The sequence below is a fragment of the Camelus bactrianus genome, chromosome 23 (assembly GCF_048773025.1).
Source record: "Camelus bactrianus isolate YW-2024 breed Bactrian camel chromosome 23, ASM4877302v1, whole genome shotgun sequence".
Taxonomy (NCBI): domain Eukaryota; kingdom Metazoa; phylum Chordata; class Mammalia; order Artiodactyla; family Camelidae; genus Camelus; species Camelus bactrianus.
The window spans coordinates 30,169,463-30,179,968 of NC_133561.1; the positions used below are offsets into that span (position 1 = coordinate 30,169,463).

Here is a 10,506-nt window from a genome sequence, read left to right on the forward strand (position 1 = left end):
CAGGCACACACGCACGGGCACACACACACACACACACCCACACTCACTCCCATCTGCCTGGCACACTGGTGGCGTCTGAGAGCTCAGCAGCAGAGGGGCGGCCGCCTGGCCCCAGCTCTCCGTGGCCTGCAGCTCCCAGGATGCCTCAGCCATTGGGGACCGGGCTGTAGTGGGAAATCGGAGAGGGCAGATGGGACAACACAGGGACGCTCCCCATCACGGTCTCCACAAACACCCTTGAACAAACCCCAAACCCTTGCAGGGTCCAGAGAGGCAGGGGTCTGGGGGAGAGGAGCGGCGAGAGTGAGGGAAAGAACAATAAAAGAGGTTTCATAAAAATTCTAAGTCAAATTACTGATAAAATCGCAGAAGGAGCCCAGGTCCAAGAGCATCTCGCTCCTTCTCTCCACGCCCTCCTGGCCTCCCAGCGGCTCCCTCGCGGGGGCGGCCAGAACTCAGCCTCTGACGAGGTCCAGGCTCCACGCAGCCAAGGAGGAGGGGAGGCGGAAGTGGACAGCTCTGTGTCTCTTCATTTGAAAAATATATTCGGGTCGAGAGTTATTGCTTGTCCTCCAGTAGAGCTGGGCGGGCTCAGCGGCTCAGTGAGCAAGGGCTGCGGCCTCCAGGGCCCGAGCCTTCTTCCGCCTCTTCAGAAGCAGAGGGTTGGACGCATCTTCGATCTTTTTTATCTTGATCTGCTCGTAGTCGACCCGCATCGTGGCCAAGGCACTGGTCATCTCCTCCTGGAGGGGTGGGGGGTGCACCGGCAGAGCCGCGAGAAGTGAGAGACATAGCAGGGGTGGGACGAGGGTGACAGGGCAGGGGCAGGGACAGAGGGTGGGCTGGCTCGGGCCCAGGGCTGGGTCAGCGCCGCTCCCAGAGAGCCCTCCAACGACCCCACGGGAAGGCAGGGCACCGGGGTTCTCGTCCGCGCCACCAGTCACCAGCTGCACGACCCTCGACGGGTCACCCCCTTCTCTGGGCCTCAGTTTCCTCATACATGAAGTGAGGAGATGGTACCAGGTGGCCTTTCAAGTCCCTTTAGAGACCCAGGGAGTAGAGGGCTTGGAGGAAACAGCCACGGCCAAGTTAAACCCAACAAAGCATCCTCTGCCCACAGCGTGGTCAGGGAAGCGCTCAGAGATGCTGCTCCCGCTGTAACAGACGCGCCCTGGGGTGAGAGGGCACGGAACCGGCCCTCGGCGCCAGCACCACCTCCACACCCACGCGCCCTGTGGGCCCCCGAGCCCCTCTCGACCAGTGTCCCCTCACCTTTACATCCTCCCATCGCTCCTTGTCCTCCTTCAGGACCCGGCTGGTGTGCAGTGGGGTTTGAGGGACCTTCGTTGATTGCTGAGGGGAGAGAGAAGGGCCGAGTGAAAACCTGGGACAGGGTGGAGTCCTGAGGGACTGTCCCCGTGAACCCGGGCCCCTCCAGCCCGCCCGGCTCACCATGATCCAGGGGTGGTTCATGAACTCAGTGATGGTCATCCTCTGGGTGGGCTCTGTCTTCAGCAGGTTCCGGATGAGCATCTTCACTGTGGGGGAAGCAGGGCGCGGGCAGGGGACAGAGACGGCTCAGGGGCCCCTTTCCTCCTGCTCTTCCCACGGTTTGCAGGGGGAAACCAGACTCAGAGGGGGCTGCTGAGGAGCTGGCCCTGAGGACCAAAACGGCTCCACCACCCGAGAGCCCTGAACACCCCACACCCCTGGCTTTGCTGCAAGCCCTTTACACAGGCAGGGCACGTCCAGCAGGTGTGGGCCAGGTGCAGACCCACAACCACACCACCCACGTGAGACAGATGTCCCGCACACACGCGCACGCACATGTCAGCCCCTTACCTTCCTCTGACACTTCTGACCACTCCGGGTTGGGAAATTCATACTGGCCCATTCGGATGCGACTCTTCATACCAGGAGAGATGGCAAGGCCGTGGTTGGAATAAAACGGGGGGTACCCACACAGCCTGCGCCGACAGGAAGCGGGAAGAGAGGGGCAGAGAGGGTGTTATTTAGAGGCCCTGCACCAGGAACAGAGTGAGACACAGGCTTCTTCTTGTAAGGTCACACAGAACTTGTAACTCACTGATTCAGGTACAATATACAAAGTCAAGGACAGGGCTCCAGAATCCAACACACCAAGTATCTTAACCACACGTTTTCCTGCCCATTAGCTAGTTTACAGCACTTAGCTGTCAGAATCCACAGAACACTGAGAGGAGGGGACACGCAGGGGATTCCCAGGGCATCTCCCATCCAGAAGGGGAATACTAATCTTTGCCTCTTCCTCTTGTCCCGGAGAGATGAAGGCCTCCTTCCACCCCCTGCCCCAGCCCGCCCCAGCCCAGCCCAGCCCCGCTCCCCCAAGTCTCCTACCCGTACACTCACAGGATGTACATGATGACACCCAAGGACCACATGTCACAAGACTTGTCATACTTCTCTGGGCCCAGCACTTCTGGAGCTGCAAACCAAAGGTCAACATGGGTGGGTCCAGCCCTGGGAACCTGGCAATCTGCCCCAGTTCCTCTGTGGATGGGGCTCCCCATCCAGCCCTTCAGTCCATCATGATGGGACCAGAGCTGGGCTGGGAGGGGGAACAGTCACAGTCCAGGCGCCGGCCTGGACGGAGGGGAGCAGAAGACCCTCCTGCAAGAGGAGCCCTGGGGGCTGGAATCTCAAGGGGAAACAATTCTTGAACTGCAAGAGCCTTTCAGGCTGCCATTTAATTTGACAAACACATTTTCAGAGTTTACTCCGCACCCGTCAGCTGGGACTCCTGACCAAATCTGCGTCCCAGACTCCACCGGGAGTCTGATGGGAGCAGCGGGCTCATCTCAGGAAAAGCGCACGTGTGTGCAAAGTCCTACCCACAAACTCAGGCAGGTAACTTCCGACACTGCTTCAACCCCAGCTTAGCTCCGACAAGCCCCACTTCGGCTCAGGTCACATCAGGACCAGTGTTAGAAAGGGCTGGAGAACACGACCCTCTTAGGACCTGTGGCCCTGAGACCTCCAAAGTGGGGCCTGACAAATCTCTGGGGAAAGACAAGCTCCCCAGGCCTTCTCTGGACTTACCCACGTAGTATGGCGTGTAACAAGGAGTGGTCAGGGAGTTGTGGCTGGTGGTTTCCTTGGCAAAGCCAAAATCAGTGAGCTTCAGAATGGCATTGGGCCTTTTGGAGGTGTACAAGAGATTCTCAGGCTACAGAAAGAGAGACATAAGTAACAGCCCTGCTGAACCTGGCGGGGCTACCAGAAACCGAAAGGGTAAAGATTCCTTCCTTCCTTCCTTCCTTCCTCCCTCCCTTCCTTCCTCTATTCAACAACCATTTGTCCAGCCCCTGTGATCTGCACACCATGAGGACCCAGCCTCCCGAGAGCATACAGGGTGCTTGGAGATAAGAGACTAACACAGAGACCCAGCAGTAAACACCACAGGGACTCAGAGACCAAAGGTGTGACTGAGAAGGCCTGACTCAGGAGGACCACGGGGCTGAGTGTGGCCTCAGGAGGCTTACAGACCGGGTTGGGGGTTTGCCCAGAGAAGGCAGGGCCCTGCAGGGCAGAGGGTAGCACTCTGTCCCACTCTGCCCTCACCCAGGCTCGAGGATGCAGGATGACTCTGGGAATCTTCCTGGGGTCGCCGTGACCCTGACCCCCATGGCCTCCAGGACACCTGAGCTGGGGGGCGGCAGGGGGGCAGTAACCACAGCTGGTACCTTGACATCCCGATGGGCGATGTTGATCGAGTGTAAATACTGGATGGCCTCACCGATGCTCTTCATGATTTCTGACGCCTCTGCAGAGAAGAGAGCAGGAAGGAGAGGGAAGAAAAGCCACAAGATGTGTCATTAGGTCTGAAAACCCAATACCCAAGGCCCCCGACACAGCCCCAGGCTCCCTGCATCCACCCCCTACCCCAGGAACTCAGCACGAGCTGGAGGGGCAGCAGGCCTCAGGACCTCTCAGGAGAGCAACGGCTGCCCGAGGCCCCCTTCAGACACCCTGCTGCGCTGCCTGCCAAAGCCTGGTTCCCACAACAGACCCTTTCTACCTCTTTCTGTGAAGGCTTGGTCTCCTCGGTCCTGGATTCGGCTAAAGAGCTCTCCACCATCCAAACTGAAACAAAGCCACAGTCACATCTGGTGCACACACCACCATCACGCTCCCACCAAAAGAAGTCAAGCATTTACATTTTAGGCTTGAGTCCCCGTCTGGCCATCCTTAGAAGGTCAGGGGCCTGAGCAGGGGTGGGATCAGGTTGGGCCAGGAACAAAGAGGAAGGCTGCTCACCACTCCATGACAATCAGCAGGCACTTCCTCCCCGCATACAGGTTCTCATACACGTCCACGATGCGCACAATGTGCGGGCACTGGGAGGCCCGCCAGTGCAGCTCCACCTCGCGGCGGGCCTTGGGACAGTCCTGAAGCATCTGCAAGACCATCGCCTCCTAAGAAACTGCTCGGGGGCTGCAGGGAGCACTGGGCCTACCCCAAGCCCGGCCCACCCCGCCTGTCGCACCATCCACGCCGCCTACGGCTGGTCCACCACCAGCGCTCCAGCGCCCTCCCCAAGCCTCCTTCTCCTAAGTCCTGACGCAGAGCTCTGCAGCTCCCTTAGCTGCTACTCTAAAAGAAACCTCAAGATGACCCCTCACAGGGCCTTGACAGCTACAGTGAGATCACCCTTGACCATTTTGCCCAGCTGCGCCCTTCCACAGCTAAGAGTACAAAGTCAATTCCAGATGGCGGGCAGAGTCAAGCATGGGTAGACAGGGAGTAAAGGAGGCCTGGGGAGACAGACGGACTGAGAAAAACCCAAACAACAAATGAAAGGGGCCTAGAAAGAAGGGAGACTCCAGATCGGTAAGATAAGGTAACTCCAGGATCCCTCACACCCAGTACACCAAATCCCGTGCAATGTCCTTTCAACCAACAGGTGGCCTTGGGTGTCAGCCAGATGTGGTTTAAATCCTGGTTCTTACTAGATATGCAACTTTGAGCAAGTTACTTAACTCATAAGCCTCGTTCCTCTCCCCTCTTCCGTGGAGCAGGTGGCCAAGGTATTAAGGGAGCCTGGATCCCTCACCTGCCTCGGGGGCCGAATCTTGACTAGTCTGAGTCCATCTCATTAATCCCAGGCCCTTTTACTAAGACCTGACCCTTAGTAAACTTTGGGGGAATCTGCCGAGAGGCCTCTTAAAGGGAACACAAGGAACGCACATCATCTCTCCTGAATGTGGTGCCTGGCACCGCAGCAGTCACTTGGTAACATGAGGGGGACCAGCCGAAGGGGATAAACCAACGCACTGAAGGAAGCAACCAGGAGAGGTGGCAGCTACCTTGTTGACATCACCAAGCATCCCTCATGACTTCTTGGTAAAAACAGACTTTCCTTACTGTTTAAACTGCTTTCAGTGGGACTTTTTTATTGCTCAGAGCCAAAGACATCCTGATACATCCCTTTGTAAAATGGGGACAGATTTGTTGCTAAGGATTAAGTGAAATAACCCTGCAAAGCATCAAGCAGAGCGCCCGGCACGCGCTCAGTAACGTTAGCTGTCGTTTTTGCTGCAGACCGTCTTGGCATAGATACGAAAACAATCAAGACAAGGACCCTGACAGAGCAGCCATCTCCGTGGGACGTCAAGATTAGACCTCTAAGTACAGACTGCAACTGCTTTGGACATTCAGAGGGCTGGGGTGTGAGGGAGACAGTCCGGCAGGCAAGGAAATGAACAGGCAGAAGGGAGGCACCCAGGCAGGGAAAACGGTGGGAATCGGGCCTGAGTGACTGAGACGGAGCGAAGCTGGGGCGGGTGAGTGACACAGCAGGAGTGCTAACAGACCTGCTGGGAAGTGCATGAAGCTTGCAAAGAAAGATCAGCTGGCCAGGATGGAGCCAGATGACAGAGGGCACGGAAAGGCAAACACAGGAATTTTCAAACAAGAAAACTAGCATTCAGTATTGGTTCAACCACCGTGGTCACTCCTAGTGAACTGAAAGACATGCGTACCATTCAACCTAAGAATCCTACTTTTAGGGTTTACCTTATATGAGGTAATTCATGATAAGGAGGCATATGCAACTGTGTCCTTTACTACGATGTTTTTGATGGTGAAAATGTGTGTGTTTTAATGGTGAAAATGTGGAAGCAACAAAGTGATCTTCAATAGAGAAAGCCTAAATTAAGTGCTGCATGATGACAAAATAGAATTCTGTCAAGCAGGAAACATTAATAATGCAGACTGATCATTAATAATCTTTAAAATGATTCTGGGTTTGAAAAGTTATATGCAATATACATGTATAAATGAAACAGTCTGAATTATACAGAATTGTTTCTTGTAGATCAAATAAGATCAACTATCATCAATATCACAGTGTTCAATCTAATCTAATTTAAACAATTTAAAGAATGGTGTATATTTTTTGTGGCGAAAAAAAAAAAAAGAAAACTAACTTTCAGTTTTGCTCCAGTCCACGAAACTCTGGCCCTTTTCTAATTACATAGCATTTTACAGGATGAGGAAACTGAGGCTCAGAGAAGTAGTGTGTCCCAGACTCGGTTCCTGGGGAAAGGCAGAGCCAGGGTTGGAATTCAAGCCAGGTGGATCCCAAAGTCCAAGCCTTTTGCACAATATCACACAGCTTTTAGAGATGAGGTGAGGCCAAGGCTTATCAGTCTCAGAGCACCAAATGCAAAGGTCCTTTGCAAAGGCAATCCCCAAACAGGAGCCCAGATCACTGAGTCTCCTAAGGAGCTGGCAGGAGGCAAGGTCATCATGAGGTCACACTGCCACCTGGTGGCCATCTAAGGACACTGCACGGGTCCTGAATTCTGCCACCTTCAACTTCATTCATCTGGATGGACCAAGGGAAAAGGTTATCCTTTCCCATGCCCTGTGAAGAGGAGGAGGCACTGGCCAATTTCATTTGCATGTATTCAATTCAACAAGCATTTATCAAGCTCCTACTATGGGCCACACATTGTGCTAGATGTCAGTACCAAATAGAAGATTCCCAGCCTGAAGGAACTCAGACTAGGGGATGGAGGTGGGGGCGTGAGGGGGGGCAGACACACAGAAAATGCTTATAACCTTGTGAGATAATGTGCTGTGAGACTGTTAAATTCAAAGGGTTCAAGAGCAAAAGTTCTCAGAGCAGCCAAAACAGAAAGACCTCTATCGCCCTCTGTACAGGCACATAGGAACTGAAGCCCAGAGAGAAAGATTTAAAGTTGCAAAATTTACTCAGCGGCAACAATCAGGAGAGACTTGGGCCTGGGTCTGGAATTTATCAATTTCCAGTTGCGTAGCCTTGGAGAGGCCATTACCTTCCTGAGTCCATTCCACATTCGTGAGTTAGCAGTTGTCACAGCTGCCTGGCCCCCTCGCTCACAGAGCCACTGCAAGCATCTGTGAAATAACACCTCTAAGAGGGCTTTGCTATCAGAAAGACACTCGCCACTGCAAACCAGCAGCACAGCTGCCCCCAGAGGGGCCCTCTCCGTCACCTCTGAGTTGAGGCTGTAACACCTCAATATAACAACTCCCCCCGATGTGTACAAGCCACCAGCGAGACTGCAGGCTGGGTTTCTGCCTGCAGCCCGGTGACCACCACCCCACCTGGGAACCAGCTCCGCGCTCTAACCAACCACTGCTATGGTAAGTGAGGATGCCCCTCGGCCCCTCCTGAACTCAGCATGCACTGCAGGGTCTGCTTGCTCTCTCTGCCTTAGACATTTAAGAGTGTGGGGCATTAGGCAAAACAGAATTTGCAGCCAGAAAGCCTGGGTTTGCATTCCATCTCCAGGCTTCCATAAAATCCCTCACCTGGAGCTGGACTGACCTAGTAAAACAAATCTGGCCTTGGGAATCACACACAACCTGCATCCCAGTTCTGCACTTCGCAGCTCGTGTTAGGCAAGCCAACCCACCTTCTGAAAAGGGTTTCCTCATCTGTAAAACTGGATTCAAATCAGCAAAACAAGTAAAGTGGAAAGAATAGTATTTTTAAATTCAAGAAACATGGAATTAACCTAAATGTCCATTGACAGACAACTGGATAAAGAAATTGTAGTATATTTATACAATGGAGTACTACTCAGCTATAAAAAAAGAAAAATGCCATTTGCAGCAACATGGATGGATCTAGAGATTGTCATTCTAAGTGAAGCCAGAAAGAAAGAAAAATACCATATGATATCACTTATATGTGGAATCTAAGAAAAAATTTAAAAAGAAAAAAAAAAGGACATTATGAACTCATCTACAAAACAGAAACAGACTCACAGACATAGTAAACAATCTTACAGTTACCAGGGAGAGGGGGTGGAAGGGATAAATTTGGGAGTTTGAGATTTGCAAATGTCAGCCACTATATATAAAAATAGATTTTTAAAAAAAGTTTCTTCTGTATAGCACAGGGAACTATATTCAGTATCTTGTAATAATCTTTAATGAAAAATATGAAAACAAATATATGTATGTATATGCATGACTGGGACACTGTGCTGTGCACCAGAAATGGACACATTGTAATTGACTACTTCAATTAAAAAATTTTTTTTTCTAAGAGAAACATAATTAGAATTTCCCATGAAGACTGGTAATTGACATCAGGTATATATTTATCAGAAATCCCTGAATGGATATAAAAACCAGCCCAAGCCATGAAAGCAAGACCTTCAACCTGGTCAGGCGACAGGCTGGCTGACATCTTGGGGGCAGAGCCATGAAGAGCCAAAGAGGCTTTGTGGACAGCTGTGGGGTACCGAAGCCTGGAGAGAGGAAACCAAGCATGTGCTAATCTGGAGCAGAGGGCTAAGTAAAGAACAGGAGGGGAGGTTCCCGAGCAGCAAGCCAGAGAAGAGACAGGGAGAGCAAACAGGATTCCTAGGGTGCTGCCAGGCGCCACCAGCAACGGTACATGGCAGGTTCAACCTGAAGCCAAGAGAGTCACACGAGAAAGGTCCTCCCGCTCTGGCCTGGATAAGAGCAGTGGAGGCCAAAGGGCCCAGGACCACAGCCCTGATGGCCCACATCTGAAGGAAGGAAGGGTCTTCCCCAAACCAAAAGCCATAGGCCCTGGGACAAGGAATGCCTGAAAGGGATCGTGCAATATTTTAAGCCCATGCTAAGCCTAGAAAGGATATTGCGACTTGCTTTGGCCCCCTACAGTTTGCATCTGAAATTCCCCTGCACTGTTGAAAAGGGTCATTGTTGCATGTGCTAGACTGCAATGCAACAGGCAGGCCACCTACCTACCAAGTGTGGCGGGGGCCAGGGACCAGGCCACGAGGCCACTGCCCATCACTAGGATGATGGTGGCAATGAGGGAACTGTGGGAGCTCTCCCAAAATACTGTTCCAAGCCTCTCTTTGTCCGACCTGGATGAAAGAGGATGGTCCGCCTTACCTCCCTTACCAAATCTTCCATCATGGGTCTGCATGAAAAGACCTGGGAGTAGGAAGCACCCTAAGCTTAGGTGAGCCAGGGAGAAGGAGGGAAACAGAGGCCGGGGCCTGAGGCACTGGTCCCCAGCAAGGAAGATCTGAGGACCAGAAGGGAAGGGACGAGGCCCAGGTCCCAAGGGATCCTCACAAGCTCCACCACTTACTCAGTGTGTGAACTTGGGGAAGTTTTTAATCCCTTGGTGTCTCAGTTTCCTTACCTAAAGGGGATAATAACAGTACCTACCAAAACAAGCAAACAAAAAAACAGCACCTACCTATATCAAATGCGTTAATACATGCACATTATGTAAAGAATGATGCTCAGCACATAATAGGCACTGCATCAGTGTTTGCCATTATTGTTCTGCCCCCAAATTCCCCCATGTGCCAGAGTCCCACTGGGGTGGGCAACTGGGATGCTGCTCACACCCATCTCATTTAAGGTGCTATGAACAGCTCCAGGCACTGGGTGGAAGGGACGCAGAACACGGGGAGGGACGCAGGCTTCGGCACCCTCGCCCTGAGTCTCCCTTTCCCTCCCTACAGCCTAAACAGACAGCTGGGGGCGGACACACATCAGGAGAAGGAAGCCGTCCATCCCTTCCCAAGACAGACGCGGTGCCAAGAGTGATGCAAAAGTCTGAATCAGACACCACGTGGTACGTCATGTGTGTGGTGCAAATTGTTAAACAAGACCTCTTGCGCCGCCTCCCGACGTGGGCCGCCGGGCCCGCCCACTCCCCTCCACACACAGGGGGCAGACCTGGGGTGCTTCGCAGCCAGGAGTAAAGAGGAGGACTTGGGGAGGAGGGCCGCTGCTGTGGGCTGGGTCCCAGCAACCTCCTCAGCACAGGGCCAGCGGGGAGGATGCAGGGGAGCAGGGAAGAGGGAGCCCCTGCTTCCCAGGAGCGCTCTGGGTTCCACGGGTGCCAGGCACTCTGAATGGGAGCCCTCACATCCGCCCTAGGAGGCAGCATCCTGCTTTCTCAATGAGAAAACACAGGCTCAGAGGAGCTGAACCATTAGTTCAAGGCCTCTCAGCTGG

General features: G+C 53.1%; 1 protein-coding gene across 1 annotated transcript in view; it reads right to left on the reverse strand.

Moving 5' to 3' along the window:
* Positions 1–324: 324 nt before the first annotated feature.
* MAPKAPK2 (MAPK activated protein kinase 2) overlaps positions 325–10,506 on the reverse strand; it is a 44,196-nt gene continuing 34,014 nt past the window's right edge. Inside the window, exons 2-10 of the mRNA XM_074351939.1 lie at positions 4,297–4,436; positions 4,058–4,122; positions 3,723–3,802; positions 3,079–3,205; positions 2,389–2,464; positions 1,843–1,967; positions 1,453–1,538; positions 1,273–1,353; positions 325–743 (exon numbers count right to left, since the gene is read on the reverse strand). Coding sequence (XP_074208040.1) covers positions 600–743; positions 1,273–1,353; positions 1,453–1,538; positions 1,843–1,967; positions 2,389–2,464; positions 3,079–3,205; positions 3,723–3,802; positions 4,058–4,122; positions 4,297–4,436 — 924 coding nt within the window. The 3' untranslated portion in view covers positions 325–599. The remainder of the gene's footprint in view (positions 744–1,272; positions 1,354–1,452; positions 1,539–1,842; positions 1,968–2,388; positions 2,465–3,078; positions 3,206–3,722; positions 3,803–4,057; positions 4,123–4,296; positions 4,437–10,506) is intronic.